Source organism: Peromyscus eremicus, chromosome 23, assembly GCF_949786415.1.
Source record: "Peromyscus eremicus chromosome 23, PerEre_H2_v1, whole genome shotgun sequence".
Lineage (NCBI taxonomy): Eukaryota > Metazoa > Chordata > Mammalia > Rodentia > Cricetidae > Peromyscus > Peromyscus eremicus.
Genome location: NC_081438.1, coordinates 28,640,152 through 28,662,736, shown reverse-complemented (window position 1 = coordinate 28,662,736; position 22,585 = coordinate 28,640,152). Strand labels below are relative to the sequence as shown.

Below are 22,585 nucleotides of genomic sequence, written 5' to 3'. Positions count from 1 at the left end.
ACAGAAAGACTCTTGTCTTTTCTTAAAAAAGGTGAAAAAACAGGTGTAGTGATACACATCTTTAATCCCATAACTTGGGGGAGGGGGAAGGCAGATGGGTGTCTGTAAGTTAAAGGCCAGACTGATCTTCATAATAAGACTTTGTCTCAAAAAAAGGGGGGGGTGAACGAGGTGGGGGGATGTGTCTCCATTGGTAGAGCAATTGCCTAGCATGCAGGAAGCTCTCAGCTCCATCCCCAGCACTGCATATACTGGGTGTGGTGGTCCACATTCTACATCTGTAGCTCCAGCACTGAGATAGAAGCAGGGGGGTAAGAAGTTCAAGGTCATCTTCAGCTACATAGGGAGCTCAGAGTCAGCATGGGAGGGAGACTGTCTCAAAGCAAAATCAGTAACATTTTTCTTTTTCTTTTTTTTAAAGAACTACTTAGGAACAGTGGTAAGAACCTCCTTAATACACAGTCAACCTTTCTCTAGGTAATGAATGCACTAGAAATTTGTTTTGTTTTTTTTTCCAAACAAGATCTCACTATGTAGGCCTGGCTGTTCCGGAACTCACTCTTTAGACCCGTCTTCTTGTCAGACTTTCTTTTGGGACTGTCAGCCCCCAAATAATGACATGGAAACTTATTATTAATTATAGAAGTCTGGCCTTCAGCTTAGGCTTGTTCCTAACTGGTTCTTATACCTTAAATTAACCTGTTTCTATTCATCTACGTTCTGCCAAGTGGCTTTTTACCTCTCATTAATTCTGTATGTCTAACTCCTTCTGTGTCTCACTGGTGTCTCCGCTGCACATCTAGATTCATCCCGAGTTCCTCTCTCTGCCTGGAAGTCCCACCTAACCTCTGCCTAGCTACTGGCCATTCAGTTCTTTATTAAACCAATCAGGTGCCTTAGGCAGGTGAAGTAAAACAGAGATACATCTTTGCAAAGTAAAACAGAGATACATCTTTACACAGTCTGTTCAAATATCCCGAAACATAGGCTGTCTTCAAACTCAAGAGATCACCTGCCTCTGCCTCCCAAGTGCTGGGATTAAAGCCATGCACCACCACCACCACCTGGCAATTCCTCTACTCATTAACAGACAGCTCAGGACTTACTGCCTAGGGAATGGTGCCACCCACAATGGGCTGGGCTTCACATCAATTAAGGTAAGTAAAACAACCCCCTATAGGCCAACCTAATCTGTCATTGAGACTTTCCCCCCTGGTGACTGTAGGTTGTGTCAAGCTGACAAACTAACCATCACAACAGCGTTGGAGGATTGGATTGACCCTCAGGTGACAACTATCAGAAAGTGTATACCAAGGAGCTAGACGGATGGTTTAGTGGTGCAAAGCTCTTATTCTAGAATATATAAAATGCTCTTTATGGCTGAGCACATCTCCAGCCCCCACCCCTCCCTCTTTCTTTCATTAAAAATTTATTTATTTAGTGTCCATGAGTGTTTTGCCTGCATGAATGTCTGTGCACCACATGTATGCCTGGAGGTCAGAAGTTGTTGCATCCCTCAAACTGTAGTTACAGATGGTTGAGAGCCACTTTAGAGGTGCTGGGAATTGAACCCAGGTCTCCTGCAAGAGTGACAGGTATTCTGAACCACTGAACCATCTCTCCAGCCCCCACTGGTCCTATTTTTTAAGGGGGGAAAAACTGATGTTGACTGAAAACTGGTTGACATCGCTCGTCAGCTGAGAAATGGAAACAGAAGTGAAAGCTACAATAAAAAAAAAAGTCCCGGGGCTGGAGGATGGCTCTGTGGCTAAAGCCCTTGCCTTGCACCAGGACCTGAATTCAAGCTCCAGAGCCCATGGGGAAAAAAGAAACAAGAACAGGCAGCCATGTGGTGCACACTGGGAAGGCAGGACAGAAGGATCCCTGGCTCTTGCTGGCCAGTCAGCCAGCCTAGTTTAGTTGGCAAGTTCCAGGCCACTGAGAGACCCCATTTCAAAAACAAAAATGTGGTTGGTATCCGAGGAAGGCCAGCCCAGGTTATCCTCTGGCCATGGGAACACACACATACATATCTAAAAACAAGCTAGCGCTTCACAATCATCACGGCTGTTCTTAAAGAGTTACCTGCACAAAACCTACACAGGATCAAGGCAACAAGATCAGTCACTGCCGCAGCAGGCAGCATGTACCCAAACTCTGTGGGGTGAACAACAACAGGCAGAGACAGAAGGTGATATGGGAGGTGCACTTGTCAGGGAAGTATCCAAGAGGAGTGGGAGACAGAAGTTAGGGAGCAGATATGACCGAGGTTCATTTTATACATGGATGAAATTGTCAAAAAATACATAAAAGATATCCCAGGCATGATGGCACATACCTTTAATCCCAGCACTTTAGCAGCAGAGGCAGATGGATCTTTATGAATTTGAGGCCAGCCTGACCTACACAAGCTCCAGGCCAGCCAAGTCTAAATAGTGAGGCCATGTCTCAGAACAAACAAACAAATAAATAAAAATGCAGACAAAGGCATAGTGTAGTGGCATAGGCCTTTAATCCTGCATTCAAGAGGCAGAGAAAGGCAGATGTCCAGAGTCTGACATCAGTCTGGCCAAAAGAGCCAGTTCCAGGTAACAAAGGGTGAGAAGCTAGACTCTGTTCCCTCCCCCTCCCCCTTTTTGGTTTTTCAAGACAGGATTTCTCTGTGTAACAGCTCTGGCTGTCCTGGAGCTCACTCTGTAGACCAGGCTGGCCTGGAACTCACAGATATCCGCCTGCCTCTGCCTCCCAAGTGCTGAGATTAAAGGTGTGTGCTACCACCTCCCAGTTAGTAAGTCCACTCTTAGTGAAATGAAATACCCAAGAGGAATAAACACAGGTGTACACAGATGCTTGTAAATACTCATGGTGGATGCATTACCCCTAACAGTCAAACAGTGAAGCAGGACTGGGAGTGTGGCTCTTGTCTGGTGTATGTGTGGGGCCTGAAGGTCCATTCCCAGCTGAGGAGATGGCTCAATACGGAAAGCACCTGCCACATAAGCATGAGGGCTGGAGTTCAATTCCCTAGCATCCACATAAATGTCAGGTGGGTATGGATGCCTACCGTAATTCCAGCCTCAGAGGTGGAGACAGCAGATTCCCAGAGCAAGCTAGCTAGCCAAACTAGCCAAATCCACGAGCTCTGGGTTTGACTGACAGACCACAGACCCTGCCTCAGAAGAATAAGGTGGCCAGGTGGTGGCTGCATGCCTTTAATCCCAGCACTCAGGAGGCAGAGGCAGGTGGATCTCTTTGAGTTTGAGGCCAGCCTGGTCTATAGAGTGAGTTCCAGGACATCCAGAGCTGTTTACACAGATAAACTCTGTCTCAAAAAACCAAAAAAAGGTGGAGTGCAATCCAGGAAAATTCCCAATATCAACCTATGGCCTCCATACACACACACACACACACACACACACACACACACACACACACACACACCACAAAAGCACACATGAGAAAAGGAAAAAGGTGGAATCCAAATGGCCACCAACTAGTGAATGGGCAAAAAAAGTAGTGTCCATCCATATGATGAACTGCTATGAACAATGAAAAGAAATCAAATACGGCGTCTTTTATACATGGATGAGCCTTGAGTTGACCCTTGAGTTGACCCAGTGGGTAGGGACCTTTACTGCCAAACCTGAGGACCTAAATTTGTTCTCCAGGACCAGACTAGTGGAAGGAGAGAACAGACTCCTGCAAGTTGTCCTCTGACCTCCACATGTACTCTGTAGCACATACATACACAAATAAATAAATAAATAAATGTAATTATATATATACACATATACATCATATATATACACATACACATATATATTATATATGTTAGCTGAGTAAAAAAAGCCAGATGCAAAAAAAAATCACATATTATATAATTCAATGTGTATGAAATGTCCATAAAAATGGGTTTCTGGGCTGTGAAGACAGATCAGTCAATAGGTCTGCTGCGCAAGCATGAAGACCAGGGTTTGATCCCTGAGCTCCATCCCCAAAATCCAGGTAAAAATAAGCCAGGCATGAGAAACAGCAGGCCTTGGTAACCATAGAGTTCCTAGAAGACACGAAGACAAAGGCACAAGGGTCTCTGACACTCTAGGTGTCAAAGGTGTCCAGCACCCAAGGCCAGATCAGGATCTGTGAGACCAGCTGATGTTGCCCTCTGCTGCCTGTGCTACTCCTGGAAGTAAAGGAAGTGTCTGGACTTCTGATGCTCTATCCTGAGCACCCAGAGCAGTGATTCTCAACCTGTGGGTCAAAACCCTTGACAAACCTCTATCTCCAAAAAAATATTTACATTATGATTCATAACAGTAGCAAAGTTACAGTTATGAAGTAGCAACAAACTAATTCTATGGTATGGGAGTCACCACAACACAGAACTGTATCAAAGGGTCGCCGTGTTAGGAAAGTTGAGAACCGCTGTTTTAGAGCTATCGAACAGGCCTAGCTCTCAAGGCTGCGGCTGTGAGCCTCTGGGTCTGCACTTGCACTTGGGGTCTCCAAGGCTTGGCACTGCCAACACTCTAAAAGCTTCTCCTCATCCATTCCGTTTCCCTCCAGGTAGAAAAGGATTCTGCCATCAGACCAGTAACAGCTACTGACTGTGTGACAATTGCAGAAGGCTGTGAAGGTGCTGAAATGCCATTTAAGTAGGTGCTAAAACCAGGTGATTTTAAGGGTGTAAAAGATAGCCTGTGAGCTGGGCAGATAGCACATCATAAAAGCTTTTAAAACACAGCAGATATCAGCCGGGCGGTGGTGGCACACGCCTTTAATCCCAGCACTCGGGAGGCAGAGCCAGGCGGATCTCTGTGAGTTCGAGGCCAGCCTGGGATACCATGTGAGTTCCAGGAAAAGGCGCAAAGCTACACAGAGAAACCCTGTCTTGGGGGAAAAAAAAAAAAAAACCACAGCAGATATCGTTTTTCTAAGGTAGAACCAGCCTGACAGACAGAAGGAACACAGGCTGCAAGAAGCTGCAACTGATGAAATACTCAGTGTAGGAGCGACAGAGGATCTCTGTGAGTTCAAGACCGGTCTGCTCTATGTACAGTGGCAGGACAGCCAGAAACCACACGCACACACACAGCATGAGGAGCTGCAGAGATGGCCCAGTGGTTAAAAGCACTTGTTCTTGTAGAGGACCTGGGTTAAGTTCCACATCAGGTGGTTTACAGTCATGTAAAATTCTAGCTCCTTCCGACATCTCTGGCCTCTTTGGGAACCTGCAAATACATGGTACAATATGCATACACACATTCACATTAAATAAATCTAAAACAATGTATCTGAACATCTTGGAGAAAGAGAGGAAGGAGAGGGGGCGGGGAAGGGAGGATATATTGAATTACTGACAAGTAATTTGCCAGGCATGGTGTAACTCATGCCTGTATCCAAGCACTTGGAAAGCTGAAACAGGAGGAATGTCATGAGTTTGAGGCTAGCCTGTGCCAGGCTACAGAGTAAGACTCTGTTTCAATTAATTAATTAATTAATTAATTAGGCTCTTATTGATGAGAAAATGCAGAGAGACCAAAATAATCATCATCAATTACAAAGAAAACTAAAGTTTGGACAAGAGAAAAATCCACGTTGACGTCTTCATTACTGTTTTATTGCTGTGGAGAGAAACCATGACCGAGGAAGCACATAACTGGGGGTTTGCCTACACTGTCAGAGGATGCATGGTGCTGGAGCAGCAGCTGAGAGCTTACATCCTGATGTGCAGGCAGGAGGCAGAGAAAGAGCAAGGAGGCCTGGCATGGCCCATCCCAGTGACACACCTCCTCAACAAGGCCACACCTCCTAATCCTTCCTCAACAGACACCAATTGGGAACCAAACATTTACATATATGAACCTATGGGAACCCTCTTCATTCAAAGCACCACACTTGCAATATCCCAAGCTTCAGTAAATAAAGTATTAAATAAACAAACACCCTAATGTGCTTATTATTTTGAGACAGGGTCTCACTATGCAGCCCAGGCTGACCTGAAACTCAAGACCTTACTGCCTCACCCCACCCCTTTTTTGAGATGTCGAGTATAATGGCTTTGACCTTACTGTGTATGGGTAGGCCTTGAACCCTGATCTTCCAGCCACTCCCAAATGCTGGGATAGGGCATTTGCCACCATATCCAGTTGATGTGGTACTGAGGATCTAACTGGGGGCTTCCTCCAGGGTGGGTAAACCACTCTACTGACTGAGCTACATCTCCCACCCCTAAAACCTTGACTTTCAACTGAATTCAAACTGTGACCACACTGAACAGGGAGAAAGTAACTGGATGAGGTAGTGCAAATGGCTCATGTTATTAGAGAACGTCTGAAGTGTTCAAACTCAAGAAGTGGCAGGACTATACTTGGGGCTGAGGACACAGCTCAGGCTGCAAAGGGCTTGCCTTGCAAGAACAGGAGCTGAGTTCAATTTCCAGAACTCAAATATAAAGTGCTGGCCAAGAAAGCGCATGCATGAAATCCCTACACTGGGAAGGCTGAGACAGGCCGATCCTCCAGGCTCACTGGCCAGCCAGCACAGCTGCTAAGGTGCAGGCAGGGTGAGACCTTGTCTCAAAACAAACCAACAGCTGGGCGGTGGTGGCGCACGCCTTTAATCCCAGCACTCGGGAGGCAGAGCCAGGCGGATCTCTGTGAGTTCGAGGCCAGCCTGGGTTACCAAGTGAGCTCCAAGAAAGGCACAAAGCTACACAGAAAAACCCTGTCTCGAATGCCCCCCACCAGAAAAAAAAAAAAAAAAAACAACAACAACAAAAAGGCAGAGGGCACCTGAGGAACAACACCGGAGGTTGTCCTCTGACCTCCACGTGTACACACAAGCATGCACTACCCAAACACACACACACACACACACACACACACACACACACACACACACACACAAACTAGCTCACAGCTGAATGTCATGGCCTCTGGGGAGAGCAGACTGGGAAGAAGGGAGGTTGGCAGGGAGCCGGGATTCTGTTTTTACTTGGTCTTAAGAAGCAATGAGAAAGCATTCCTTTAACTCTACACATCTGACTGGAGATGACGGGTTCTGACAGGATACGCTTTTCAACATACTGAAAGAAAACGTGAGTTCTCGCTGGCGGGATCTACTTTGGTTCCTAGGTACACTCTCCCGCCTCTGAAACTGGGAAGCATTCCATGTTTACCATGAGCTCAGCAGTGGTTGTGATTCAACAGCTCGCCTGGTGTTTCTGAGATAGATCTGAACACAGCAGTCATGTGTGGATATGGGAAGACAAGCAGAGATTCTGATCACTCTTTCCCAGAACCTGTGCCTATAGACTGGGAGAAAGCTCAAGTGATCAGGGGAACAAAGAAATTCGGCACTTCCATCAGCCTTAGGATGCAGAGGATGGCACCCAGGACTCTGCATTGGGAAGAAGCCTAGGATCTCAGTGGTGGAGCCCCTGCCTAGAATCTCCCAGTGAGGGTGATGTGGGCGTGGCTCACTAGTTGAGCATCTGTGAGTTAAAGGCTAGCATGTGTTCAGTGGCAGAGCAACTGCAAGTCCTGGGAGATTCATCCCAGGTAATTAACACACACACACACACACACACACACACACACACACACACACACACACCCTTGGACTCCAAATCTATTTGACTTTTACACACTGGTTTGTGTAAGATCAGAACTATCTAACACAGAGTAAAACCCATGTGTAAACCCATGTTTAGATTTAGTAGATTTCTTTCTATTCTCACTCCCTCACTCTGTAACTCAGATTGGTTTAGGACTCACTATGCAGACCCAGTTGGCTTTGAACAATAACAACGAAAAAGAGCCACATGTGGCATGTGCATCCTGAGAGAGTCCATGTCTCTGCTGAGGTCACTCGTGAGTCATGGAGCTCAGGAGAGGAGGCTTTGCTAATAAATCTTGATTTATCTCACTTATCGACAGATCTTAAAATGTGGACCAGGGGTCTGGTCCTCGTCACGTGTGTTCCTTCTGATCTGAGGGATCTTCAGCTGGTCACAGGAGAGAAATCAGGGAGATCCATACGGAAGGGGAGGGAGGGGTGGAAAGAGAGAGGATGCAGAAAGACAGTTTTCAGTCCATGACTAGAGATGGACAGAGGCCTCCGACCTCATCAACACCTGTACTTGACCTGGCCCTGCGTGACTTGGGTGGAGCAGGGATGACCCTGTGCCCAGACTCCACCAAGAGAAGAGCATATAGTCCCCAGCTTGTAATTTTGCCATCAAGAACAATTACAGGCATGTTAGTTAGTATGCAGAAACCATGTGCAGCTGTAACAAGTACCCCACGTGTAGTGGGGGTGCTGAAAGTCGGGCAGACGTGAGAAGCTTGAGGAATGGAAAAGGAAAGGCCTGGCCTGCCCGGCAGGCAGTCAGTGGAGATGGGACAGTGAAGATGTTGCTGGTAGCTCTGAGAACGGGAGAAGCAAGCAGACCTTGGAAATGGAGACCAATGGGGTTGCCAGCAAAGGCTGGGGGTGTGAGGTGAGGGGGTGGGACTGGAAACTGGAAGAAGGGGGTCCCTCACACGTCCAGGCTGGGGCTCACTGAACTGAGTCCTGAGGGCTGGGGTGCAGCTTGTGGCAGAGAGAATGTGTGAGGCTCTAGGTTTAATCCCCAGCAGCCAAAGGAAGAAAAAGGATGAAAAAGGATACAGAGGAGGAAATGAGAAGGGGCAGGGGAGGAGAGGAGGTAGAAGGGAAGGAAGGAAAGGAACTAAGAAAAGGGAAGGATGAGAAGTGGAGAGAATGAAAGAAGGGGAAAGGAAGGGAAGAGGAGAAGGAGGGAGAAAATGGAAGAGGAAGGAGGGGGAGGAAATGGAAGAGGGAGGAGGGGAGGAAAGGAAAGAAGAAGAGGAAGACAAGAGAAAGGAAAGGGGCGAGAAGAGAAGGGGAGGAAAGAGAAGAGGAACGGAGAGGAGGGGAGGAGGAAGGCACAGAAGAAGAAGGAGGAAAGGGGAAAGGGAAGAGAGCCCATGTGTGGAAAGTGGAATTTGTTAGTGGTGATCCAAGTGTACAGCCCAGGAACTTTCTAGGCAGAGTGTGCCAGGTGTTATCTGGTTTCTGCCTGCTGCTTACAGTGAGAGAAAAGAGTGGTGCCAGGTGGTGGTGATGCATGCCTTTAATCCCAGCACTCGGGAAGCAAAGGTGGGCTAATCTCTGAGTTCAAGGCCAGCCTGGTCTACAGTATGAGTTCTAGAACAGCCATGGTTACACAGAGAAATCCTGTCTCAAAAAAGAAAAAACCGAATGAATGAACAAAAGAAAAGAAAAGAAAGAAAAAGAGGAAATTGACAGTCTGGGAATTAAGAAAACAGCCAGGACAGGGTGACTTGGAAAGTGCTAGAACACCTCACCCAGAAGACAAAATAAGAAAATGACTGCCCCAGATGTAGCCTAGAGGAAAAGCCCAGTGAGGGTGTGGAAATGCCTGTACTAAAACTGGATAAAGAGAAAAGGCCAACTGCATTGCTGGGGGTGCAGCTTGGTGCTGGAGCAGGCACAAGGCCCTGGGTTCCATCTCCATCCAACAGGAAGAAACAAGAAACCGTTTCACCACTCTCCAGCCTGGGCTGGAGACACAGCTCCACAGTTAAGAGCCCTAGCTGCCCTTGGAGAGAACCTGGATTCAGTTCTCAGCACCCACAGCAGGTGGCTCCCAAGCGTCTGTAACTCCAGCTCTAGGGGATCCGACACCTTCCTCTGACCTCAGTGGGCACCAGGCACTCCTGTAGTGCACATACATGCAGGCAAAACATCTATTCATATAAAATAAGAATAAATAAATCTTAAAAATAAATAAAGTCCTCACACTGCAGGGTACTCAACCTCACAGGAGACTCTTGCAAGGGATGAAGGGATTTCCCACGGATTTTCTCAGGCCAGAAGACCTCAAGAAAACTTAAGAGCACTGTTTGATTGCAGAGGCTAAAAACAGAAGGAATGAACTCAGAAATGTCTGTGGGCGTGGCTTTAGTGCAGTGCAGTGAATTCCCAGGAAATCCCTTGCAGCCCACAGGCTCTTGACAAGATTCTATGGGTGGAGATGGCCAGGACTGACCAGGACCGAAGGTATGCAATGAACAGAACCTGAGGGGACACTGGCTGACAAACACGTTATCTGTCACCAAAAAGGATGGGTGTCCCAGAACAGACCAGAGGACCCAACAGGTGGCATTAGGAGTGCGGTGGGTGGGGAGGTGGGAGGCAGGGTCAAGAGGTTATCCCCAGGCCTGGAAACTTCACCCAAGAACCATGGCTGGAGTTTGGAGTTTGTCTAGCTGGATTTGAAAATCACTTGGGACCAGTGACCCTGTTCTACCTCTCAGCTGCCCCTTGCTGACACTGTCACCTGTGCCTGTCATTTGCCACTGCAGGCCGGGGGTGTTGGGCAGGCAGTTTGGGTTTCAAAGGTCCACAGAGGGGTAAAAACAGTGCCAAAAGGACTGGAGAATTTGCTGCTCTTCCAAAGGACCCAGGTTCCACAGTCATCACTAGTAACTCCAGGGAATCTGATGCCCTCTTCTGGCCCCCTCAGGCAACTGCACTCATGTACACAGACACACACAAATGCATACACACATGCACGCACATAAAAATCTTTAAAATAATTGCTCCCTAAGAATTGCACTTTAAGGGACGAACATGGAGGCACACTTTTAATCCCAGCACTCAGGAGGCAGAGACAGGAGGATCTGTGTGAGTTCAAGGCCAGCCTAGTCTACACAGTAAGATCCAGGGCATCCAGGGCTATAGAGACTCTGTCTCAAAAAACAAAGAATTGTACTTTATGGATTTTACCCAGTCCTCATCCATACCTCATTTAATTTATTAAGATGACTAGATTTGGGGCATAAACTGATGACTCTGGATGACCTCTGAGGTAAGGTGAATGCACGTGCATGTGAAACACAGGTCTGGATCACTGGGGTCCAGGGTTGGATTATGGTCACCCAATGACCCCACCCCTGAATTTGAATGAGACCTGTGAAGATAATGTCATTCCAGGATTCTGGTCAGTCATATGGCAAAAGAGATTTCTTTGGTTATAAATACACTGGATGGGCTGGTGAGATGGGTCTGCAGGTAAGGGAACCTGCTACCAAGCCTGACGATGTGAGGTTAATCCTCTGAGCCCAAAGAGTGGAAGGAGAGAGTTGGCTAGAGTTGTTCTCTAACCTCCACATATGCTATGTCACATACAGAGTAATAAATGCTCATCAGTTCACACTAGGTTCACTCAGAGATTATCTAAGTGATAATTACCACAAGCAAACACAATGAACCTGTGTGTGTATACTCATGTGTGCATGTGTGTATGTGAAGGCCAGAGGTCAGTATCAGTATCTTCCACAGTTGCTCTCTTTATCTTTTGAAACATGGTTTCTCACTAAACCCAGAGCTCACTAATCCAGCTAGACTGCTAGCCAGTGAGCCCAAGGATCCTCCTGAATGCTGGGGTTCTAGACACATGTTGCTAATACATGGCTTTTACATGGGTGCTGGGGGTCTGCACAGCAAGCACTTTATACACTGATCCCCCTCCCCAGCCCCTACATGAGCCTTTCAAAAATAGAAAGCTGAATCCTCAGAGAATAAGGGGGAATTGATATGGCCTACAGGCCTGAAGATGCTAGGCCCTTTGGAAAGGTATATTTAAGAGTGCTCTTGGACTTCAAACTTTTGTGTGCTGTGACACAAAGAAGATGTCAGCATTCTTTCCTTCCTCTCCCTAACAACATAACCCCTGTGCCACTGGGGACACCATTTTTCTGTGTCTACTGCAGACAGGCTGGCCACGTGTAAGTTTCAGTTGATGAAGGATGAAGATGCTCTTGCTGAGATATGCTCCATGGAAGGAGGACACCAGAGTGGAGACAGTGATGGTTAAGCTTTGTGGCCAACCGGATTTGGAGCCACCTAGGAGACACACTTCTGAGTCTGTGAGGGAGGTTCCTGAGATGTTTAACTGAGGAGAGAAGGGCCTACCTCGAATAAGGGCAACACTACTCCAGGCCTGGAGAGAGAGAAAGAGAGAGAGAGAGAGAGAGAGAGAGAGAGAGAGAGAGAGAGAGAGAGAGGAAGATAGAGCAAGCCAAGCACCAGCATCATCTCTCTGCTTCCTAACTGAATACAAGGTGATCAGCTGCCTCATGTTCTTACTGCCACAATTAGGTCCTCTCTCACTGTCATGCCTTCCCTGCCATGACGACTGTCCCTGCAATTTCTGAGCCCAAATAAACTCTTTCTTAAGTTGCTATGTCTGTTAGTTTTGTCAACTTGACACAATCCAGAATCCTCTCTGACCATGGCTGTGGTGGTGGTATGGGGGTGGCTCTTGACTGCATTCATTGAGGTGCCCACTTGGGGGTTCTGGGCTGTATAAGAGTGGATCAAGTGGGCCAGTGAGATGGCTCAGTGGGTAGAGGCACTTGCCACACAAGCTGTGAGTCACTCTGCCACCATGCAATACTAGCTATGACAGACTTGTATCCCCTGAACCCTAAGCAAGAAGAAATCCTCCCTCAAGTTACTTGTTTTTAAAAACGTTTAAAAGATTTTTTGTTGTGATTTATATATGTGTCTATCTGTGAACACTTGTGTAGGTACCCTAGGAGGCTAGAAGAAAGCATTGGATTCCCTTGATCTGGAGTTACAAGTGGTTGTGAATCAGCTGTGTGGGTGCTAGGAATAGAACCCAGGTCCTCTGAAAGGAGGCATTCTTAACCCACGAGCCACCTCTCCAGCCCCTTAAATTACTTCTTGGTTTCTGATCATGTCAACGCGAAAGTAGCTAATACATAGAGAAAATATTTGGCCTTCCCCCCTCAAATCACCCTGCCCTCAACAACCCTGAAGAGGAAGGGTGTGAACTAGTGAAGTGGGGCAGCAGGTGGAAATAGCTAGGGCTCTGGGGATCAGGGGAGCCACCCTACCAGACCTGAATGTAGCATTCAGTTTGTGAAAAGAACTAGACCTGTATCAACCCCAGTGATCCCAGGCCAACAGCAACTCTTAGCTGATCTCCAAAGTATTACATTTCTAACCATAAAACATTTCACACACAAAGGGATGTTCACAACTTCCTGAGATTTAAAAAAAGAACACTGTTGCACCTACCACCCAACATAAACATGGCCACTGCAGTCTGCTGCTCTCCCACCTCTCCTCACCAAAGGTAAACAGCTCAAGTCTTACTGCCATTTTTAATTTAACTAATCCCTGTGATGGTCACTGTTGTCAACGTAATAGAATCCAGAATCACCTGGGAGATGGGCCCCTGGACATGATGGAGGATTATTTTGTGTAAACTGAAGTGGGAAGACTTGCCCTCTGTGGGTAGGCACCATTCCCTAGCTGAGATCTTGGACTGTACACATGTAGAAAGGGAGCCGAGTAGCAGTTTCCATTTGTAGTGTGTTTGCCTGCCTCCTGCTCCTACCACCATGCCTTCCTTTTGAAGCCAGAATAAACCTTTTCTCCCTTGGATTGTTTTGGTAAGGTATTTTATCCCAGCAAATGGAAAGAAATGAATACAATGGCTTTTGACTTTGGTCTGTTTTGAGACAGGGTCTGGCTAAGGTGTCCAGCCTTGCCTGCAGCTTGCTACATAGACCAAGCTAGCTTTGAGCTTGGAATCTTTTGCTTCAGCTTCTTGAGTGCTGGGATTCCAGGGAAGAACCAAGGCACCAGTCACATTACAGTTATAACTGAGTTATAGTGCTTTACATTGTATTTAAACCTTCCATAAATCACATCACACTTTACGTATTTGGAGAGGATTTCCTTTCTTCCTCAGCATGACTATCCATCTTCATCTTCAGGGGTGCATGAAGCTTGTTTGATATCACAGATTTAGGATTCTTACTTGGAGAAGGTGGTACTCCCTAGTCCTCCCCCAGCTGATGGTTATGTGCACTGTTTCTTTTTTTTTTTCATTTTTTATTAAGAAAATTTCTATTCACTTTACATACCAACCACAGATCCCCCTCTTCCCTCTTCCCACACCCCAGCCTCCCCCCACAACCCACGCCCATCCTCACATTTTCCAAATCAAGGTCTCCCATGGCGAGTCAGCAGAGCCTGGCACAACTCAGCTGAAGCAGGTCCAAGCCCCTCCCCCCTGCACCAAGGCTGTACAAGGTGTCACATCCTAGGCACTGGGCTCCAAAAAGCCCGCCCAATGTGCAATGTGCATTGTTTCTAACTTTGGGTTATCACCTAGCCACAGTGCACTTGTCTCCTGGTTACTCAGACAAGAGTCTCTTGGACTTTCCAGACCATGCCATTTAAAGGGAAGTACTGTTTTTACATAGCACACTGCTGGTAACTGAGGGGGTGTAGAGTCCTCAATGAAATGCACTGATCACCAAGATGAAGCTTATCGGTATCCACAGCATGATGCAGAGATCTGAGAGTAAAAAAATAAAAGTGGAACCCCGTGTGTGGGCCTGCAGTGAAATGCCCATGCTATTATTTATCGTAGCTGTTTCTTGAGGTGGTCTCACTATGTAGCCCAGGCTGGCCTTGAACTCTGGATTCTCCTATCTCCACTTTGAGTGCTGGGATCAGAGGCATACATCACCACATCTGGCTTTAATTTTTTTTTTATTTGTGTGTATCTGTGGGGTGAATGGAGAAAGAGAGAGAGGTGTATGTGTGAATGTGGGCACACATGTGCCACAGTTAGAATACAGATACAGGTCAAGTTTCAGGAGTCTGTTCTCTGCTTTCACAATGGGTTCCAGGAATCGAACTAGAGTCACCAGGCTTTTACAGCAAGTACCTTCACCTTCTGAGCCATCTTGCCAGCCCTGGCTAATTACTGATTTCTAACTTATAATACTATAGTTTTATGTTAATACTTAGAAATAGGTTGATCCCAGTAGTTACCTGAGAACGGTGTGCATTTGCCAGTTGTTGAATAGAGGAGTCTATGATAAATGTCCGTGGGATTATCGTGGCCAACCTGCTGGGGGTAGGGATGTGATAAATCCATCCCAAGCCATCTGCTGCTGTATTAGCTGTCTCCTGGCTCTACAGGGCACAGTTAAGTGGTTGTGACAGAGACCATACGGCTTCCCAAAGCTGGAACTATTCACTAGTCAGCCCTTCCTAGAAAAGTTCAGCAACCATGACACTAGGCGGCCCACAAGCTTGGTGTTAATGAAACACTGATGTTAAATGTTGTGTGATCAGGGTATATTTTGAAATCTGTTCATTTTTGCTTTGCTATTTTCTGTTGGAGCTAAGTGATCTGGGACAAGTATGTCAGAAAGCACTCCACTTTCCTAGCATGGTCTCTCCCATCATTGATCTGGGGCCCTCTTGTCTCCCTTGCATTTCATGTTTGCATTTCCATGTCCTCACATTTGGAGTATGTGTCTTCAATCTCAGCAGCGCCCCCCCCCCCCCCGCCCCATACTGACAATCTCCACTTCGCTGCAGTTCCTTCCTCTGCATCCTCCCCTTCCTGCCTGCCCATCCCATACTGTCAATCTCCACTTATGGTACCCTGACTCCTCCTCCACAAAAATATCCACTTATGCAGTCTATGCCCCCACCCCAACCCCTCATCATATTCCTTCAGGTCTCATTAAACAGAGACTGGTCACCAACTCCCAAGCTCCAATCATCTTCCACCTCAGCATCCCAAGGCTGTGGTTACAGCTATGGCACCACCATGCCTCACTTCCCATCTTCCTTTTTAAATTCTTTTCTGAGTTGACATTTGAACCCTTTGTGTGTCCTCCACAGGGACTACATCCTGAGCTTTCTAATTCATAAAGTTGGAAAAGCCACTAGCCCCGCCACCTCTTTCAGAACAGTGAAGAAGTTCTGGTCTCGGGGATGCAGCTCAATGGTAGAGCATCTGCCTTGTGCAACAAGGCCTTGGGTTCCATCCCCAGACCATAAAAAAATAAATATAAAAAAGAACATCTGAATTCTTACATCAGACTTAAACATTTGGCCAGTTTTAGTTCCAGGTTGTTTGGCATTTATTTTTATTGTGTTTGTAATGGAGAGAAATACATTATCTGCTTTCAAAATAGTGCTCGAAAATACAAGGAGTACAGATACCACATAACAGCAAACTCTAGGCAGGAGACACTACGCACATCACATGAAAAAATAGTCTGGTATTCACGTAATAAAAACTAGACTTCAGAAGTCCCAAGTTTCCAGCTTGGTTTAAAAAAAACAGATATAGTTACACAAAACATTTAATAAACAAACTTTTCCAATGTGTAAACAAAATGAGACTAAATTTGTGCCTGGCAGTTTCAACCAGACACCGTGGCTATTTGAAATGCAGAAGCCGTGTGCTTTTCACCTGACTTATCGTGCTGGTGCAAGGGCAAAGTGAACTTGCACAGGGTGAAGGTGGGACAGAGATCCGGTATTCCAGGTATCCGAACATTTCAGTTAGTTACTGCATAGCTTAAAAGGAAAAAGACTGTATTCCAACACTGAAAATTTATCTAGAGGGACAAAGGAGGGTAAACAATTTTGGTTTGACATGGGAGAAAATGGGCAGAACAGAGAAGAACAGAGTCTTAGAGGGATGGGAAGGGACAGACCGGGCTGCCTGGAGAACCTACTGTTCGCTGTGTCTAGATTAAGGAAGACTAAGCTATCATTCAACAACAGCCGTTGGCCCTCATGGTTCTTACAGATGGGGATTCTGCTGCTTTATTGAAAAGCAGCTTTTTCACTTAACGTATCCCTAATATTTAATAAAAGAGTAGAAAGCTGACTAGATGTCAAGTGCTTTGTGGAAATTATTTTGTTTGACTGTACACACAAAATCTGATAAATTCTGGTACTGCATTAAAAAAATAAAACATGGCTTAAAGTTTTGGGAGTAAAAATGCCTTTTTGACTACATATTTAAAGTTGGAAACTAGTTTTCTTCCAAAGCAGATATTCTGTGACACAGAAAATATCACATCTGTGTTTATCAAGAAACCAAGATCAGCAATATGTTTCGCAGACACAACACTGACCCAAGTTTTCCTGAGAAATTAGCCATGGAGTCAGATCTGGTGTTTTTGCCACATGGCCACAGAACTTTTGGATTCACATCATGGTTTGGACATTAACACTATGGTTTTTAAGAAACAGCATGTGTGCATGCTTGATGCAGAGAAGAGGATGAAGGCAAATGGTTTTTTGTTTGAGGTCAGATAATTAAGGACAAAAGAATGTGGAGTCTGAGAAAATACCTAGTCGCTGATTATACATTCTCCCAAACAACTCTTCAGATAAAACCCATATACCATTTCTTGATCTTGTCCCACAGAAACCAAATACTTAGTAATTATGGTTTTGATGTCAAATAAATGCCCTAGGAGTTGACATTCCATTTTAAAAGGTGCAGCCACCCCCTGAGAACTGAGATATAGTAATACAAAAATAGCATGCAACTTTAAGATTAGTAAAGAAACCTTTTCAGGGAGAAAAAAAAAAAACCATGAAAATTCGCCCAAGTGGAAAGTCAAAAATTAGCTCTAATCCTAATGGAAAAATTAAAAATCCCATAAAGTGCATCACTAAAATGAGGGGTTCTGATAGTTTATATTGCTAGTTTCCCAACAATGGATCAAACATAAATCCAATACTAATATCTGTCATGGGTAGAAATGAATACAGCTGGAAGGAATTTTTCTCTTTTCGAATAGTAGTCCTTTGAAATAATAACTGGTAGTGACATGTTAATAATTAGAGGCATGAGTAAAAGTACTTCTGGTTTTGAATGCTAATCTGGACTTCAAGATTAGGCCAGTAAAGAAAGTTACCAATCGAGTATGAATCTATTCTGAGTCATATCTGGACTAGTTCCTTTAACATCTGAAAGCAACAGGATGAATTTGCAAGAATTTGTGTGAGGGCCTTTGAGGTGGTTTCTATCCATTCAATCTGTTTTATTGAACTCTCAATAAAAAGGAATAGGATCTCTAGGAAAAACAGGGAGAGCGGGCTTATCTGTTCCCAGGTGTTTCCTGAGAGGCCAACAGAGAAGCTGCTGTGTGAGTAGTGGCTGAGCTGCACTTGTCTATCTGGTTTCTTCCCTTCTGTTGGATTTCTTGTTCCTTTCTTCTTTATCAGGTGAGAATGTCTTCTAGACTCCTAGTATAGGATTGGGTATGTTCGTTGCTGTATTTCCTGAAGGTCTAGATGGATGGCTTACCAGATGTGTTGAAGAAACCACTCTGGTCATTGTAGGCTTAGGTGGTGGAGAAATGGTAGGTTGTGAGGGAATTTGAGGAATGCTTTCACTCAGGGCAATCCCTGAGCTTTCTATGGGACTCACATGCTGCAAGGAAACTTCAGGAAACTGTATGTTGGTCACTGATGCTGTCATAACAGCCAGAACAGGACTGTTTCTGCCCTGAGGGTTTACAGTCAGTGGGCCTGTCTTCATAGTGCCAGTAGGTGAAGGTGCAGACATTCTGTTTTTACTGTCCACAGACAAGAGAAGGCTGCTGTCATTCACAGCTGTCAATCTTACACCTTCTGTTAAATGTGTTTCCTTTTTCTGAAGAACATGATTTGGAAGTAGCTGATGAAGTTCCTTTCTTCTTAAATGCATTGCAGCAATTTTCATATCCATCTCAAACATCTTGCTATTTATTGCTTGTCTGTAAACTGTATCTGTGAAAGACTGAATATCATAGGTGAGATCAATACTGAGAATTTCAGAATTTTCTGGCTTCTTCAACACTAACCCAATCACCCACATGGTACGAAACTCTTCCTTGTCAACATTTTCTTTTGGTGCCGGAAATGACTGGGGATTCACATGTGCCAGAGTAATGAATTCATTCTTTTCCAGGCTCCCTACCAGGATTCGGATCTTTGATTCCACCAAGCCCACCCACTCTAAATGTTGTTTCTCTGTTGGTGCACTTGCCAGAAGTACAATATAATGCTTGTATTTTTGAAAAAAGCTTGGAGCTTCAAAAAGTTTGGACCATTCTGCCTTATTCAGCAAAATTTCATGTGTGATAGCAAGCCCTTGCTTAAACTCTTCAATCATGACCATCCTAGTGGAAACAGACACATTATATGTGGAGTTCTGCTGTGGGTATGCCGGTGTAATTATAGGCATAAGATGGTACCTGTCACTGGGATTCACTCTTGGGTCCCACACAGGCAAGTTAAGATTTCGTTCTTCTGGTTCTTTTAACAACACTGGATTTGGCCATTCCCACTCAGAAAATACCAAGAAAAATTTACGTACTAGAGTGGATGCTATTGCATTTGGATAAAGCTGGCAAGTTCTTGCTACTAGCATAGCCCAGGAAACACCTCCAAGGAAACCCAATATATTGGAATAGATATTGTGGCATTTGGCCCATAATTTGATGGCTCTCAGTGTTAACCTGAAGCTGTCAATGTTTGGTACCAGATGTAAAATTTCATCAGTTACCCGGCAACCATTAAGGCTTCTTATACATCTAATATCTAAATTTTTAAGCAGACTATCATCTCGTAGGTCCAGATCTTCCGGAATAGTCTGCAATGCTAATCTTGCGAACAAAATATCAATCTCTATCCCATCAAAACACAGTTTGATAACCGGCACAAAGGCCTCTTCAACAGCTCTCAAATCTTTTACTTCCTCCTGTAGTTTCAACTTGTCATAAAAGGAGGTGAAAAAGTCATTTCGATCCACGTGTCTTGGTGCAACGCACAACGCATCGATATCGGCACCTTTCGTGTGTACTCCTAGTCGATAAGAGCCAAACGTAAAAATTTTTCCCCCAACATTCTCAATTACAGCTTGTGGAAGATTCCTGCTTTCACTGATTTCTCGGATCCATTCCTTCACCAGATTATTTAATTTCTGCAAAATTAAAATCCTGCGCTGCAGTTCCTCTTCCTCTTCAAACACCCCGAAGGGCTGGAGGGTCTCAATCAGCTTCTGGGTGAGTTCGAGGTCTGTGTCCTTGGGGGCGGCCAGGCTGATGGGGGACGATATGCCGTACTGCTTCGGGGCGGGAGCCGGCTGTTGTGCTCCTTGGGTGGTCACCGCAAATGGCATCATCTCTAGCTCCCGCGCCGCCAGGGCACCTGCCCCGCCACCGCGACCTCGGCGGCCTCTGCTCGGCTCATGATCCGAAGGCGCGAGGGGGCGGGCTCCTGCCGGCCGGCCCGGTCGGCCCCCGCTCCGCTCCGAGCCCGCCGCCTCAAGCGCTTCCCCTGGTACCCTACCGGGCCAACATGGCGCCGGGATCCTCAGCGGTCGCGTTCCAGAACCGACGGCACACGCACGCGCCTGCGCACCGGCCGCTGCCGCTGCGGCTCTCACGAGATTGGAGGGAATTCTCGCGCTGGAGGGCTTCCGGAAGAGCCGTGCTGGCCCAGTCCCGCCCGGTAGTGAGAAGGCCCTTTTTAGGTAGAATGCATGATCCTGTATCCTCAAGCAGGTTCCAGAGGATGCTCCAGCTAGACCCAGAGTGGCAGTGGCGCTCTCACCAGGCCCTGGTGTCACTGTTGCGCCAGTTTCTGGTTTCCTAGGCTCCTGCTGAGAAGTTCCTATCAAGCAACAAACTATGGCCCTTCTTCTACCAGCCACACTCAAATCTCTTATCCTCAGTGTCCCGCGGTTTGGAAACTGCTGTGTATGCAAGATAAACCTGCTGCTCTTACAAGGGCGAGCTGGGATTTCTGCATCAGAGTAGAAGTCCTTTTCATTTCATGGCCTCTAGAAGATTCCCATGCCTGTGCTTGGAATATGCTCTTCCCAACATTCTCTTCATTTAGATAGACGATAAACCTCCTCATTCTCCCTGTCCCCCGGATCTGTGCTTGCTTGTTCCTGGGTGATGCCTGAGTCTCACTCCAGTTGCATGCAGTCTTCAGTGTAAGCACTACTTTAGTAAAGCCCTGTTTATTTCTTTTTGGGGTGCTGGGGATGAAACCTACGGCCTTGCACTCTACCGCTAAGCAGAGCCCTAGCTGAAGTCTTCTTTAAAATACTTACCTTTTTGTTACTCGAAGCATTATTGCTCCAGTTTCACTCCTATTACTGACAAAAAAGAACTAAGAGGTAAAGGAGTTTATTTGGTTTACAATTCCAGGTTACAGTCAGTTACAGGGAAGGCGAGAAACCTTGAAACACTAGCCACATCGCACTCACAGCCAAGAGCAGTGAGAATAAACGGACCCATGCTTGCCTACTGTCATCCATCTTTCTCCTGTTTATACAGTTCAGGACCCCTTGCTTAGGGACAGTGATGCCCACAATGGGCTGAATCTTCCTGTATCAATGAACAATCCCCTACAAACATACCCACAAGCCAACCAGATCTAGATAATTCCTCATTAAGACTCTCTTTCCAAGGCTGGAGACATGGCTCAGAAGGAGAGGAGGTGCCACTGCTGTGTGGCTTTTCCAGGGTATCAGACTGGTTCCCAGCTCAAAACCACCTATGACTCAGTACCTCTGGCCTCTGGGCACCTGCACACACATGCATTCACATAATGGAAACTGATAAAAGCACATTTTTTTTTAAAGAATGGGACTTACTTTCTAGTTGATTCTAGGTTATGTCAAGTTGACAGTTAAATCTAATCAGCACAATTATCTTGTTCTTTTAAAAATCTATCTCTGTTTTTGGAGGTGATACTGTGTTTTCATGTTTTCTTTCTACTACTTCTTCAAATATGGTGAGCAAGCTTTAGAATCGTATAGCTAGTAATGCTCCTGAGAATCCTCAGCAGCTGTTACTACAGGCAGCTGACATGGGTGCTCAGACTCAAACTTTGATCCTCTAGAAGAATACCATGTGCTTTTAACCACTGAGCCATTGCTCCAGCCCCAAGCTTAAGTTTCTTAGTTGTCCAAACTGACAAATGTCTCCCAGAGAAATTACAGTTTCACAATCATTTAAGATCCTGTGCTTTGCCGGGCAGTGGTGGCACATGTCTTTAATCCCAGCACTCGGGAGGCAGAGCCAGGCGGGTCTCTGTGAGTTCGAGGCCAACCTGGCAGAGCAAGATCCAGGACAGGCACCAAAGCTACATGGAGAAACCCAGTCTCAAAAAAACAAAACAAAAAAAGATCCTGTGCTTTGTCTAAGAAAAGAGGCCAGTCAGTAAAGTGTTTCTGTGCAAGAAAGGGGACCTGAGCTCAATCTCTGAAACCCATACAAAAAGTGGGCACAGTGGTACACACTTGTGCTAGATAGGGAAGGGTATCCAGGCAGATCACTGTACTGGGAGACTAGCAGAGTCTGCTTGGTGTGCTACAGACCAATGAGGTGGACAGTGTTCCTGAGAGCAACACCTGAGGTTGTGCCCTAGCTTCCACACGCATGCACACAAGCACTCACATACATGTACATATTCACCAACACACACCTGGACACACATTCAAAAGATCCCATGATTGATACTCTTTTCTTCACCCTCAGAAATGTCTTTTATTTGGTTTTTTGGGGGTTTTTTTGGTTTTTTTTGTGTTTTTTTTTTTTTTTGTTTTTTTTGTTTTTTTGTTTTTCGAGACAGGGTTTCTCTGTGTAGCTTTGCGCCTTTCCTGGAACTCGCTTTGGAGACCAGG

The 22,585-nt window shown here is 45.9% G+C and overlaps 2 protein-coding genes across 3 annotated transcripts in view; both read right to left on the bottom strand.

The window, feature by feature from the left end:
- Radil (Rap associating with DIL domain) overlaps positions 1–22,585 on the bottom strand; it is a 68,768-nt gene that overhangs the window by 28,534 nt on the left and 17,649 nt on the right. The window lies entirely within an intron of this gene.
- Positions 15,993–20,280, bottom strand: Papolb (poly(A) polymerase beta). Its single transcript, XM_059249410.1, is given in 2 exon segments — positions 15,993–18,195; positions 18,197–20,280. Coding segments are annotated over 2 exon segments (1,920 nt in total). The 5' UTR covers positions 20,069–20,280; the 3' UTR covers positions 15,993–18,147.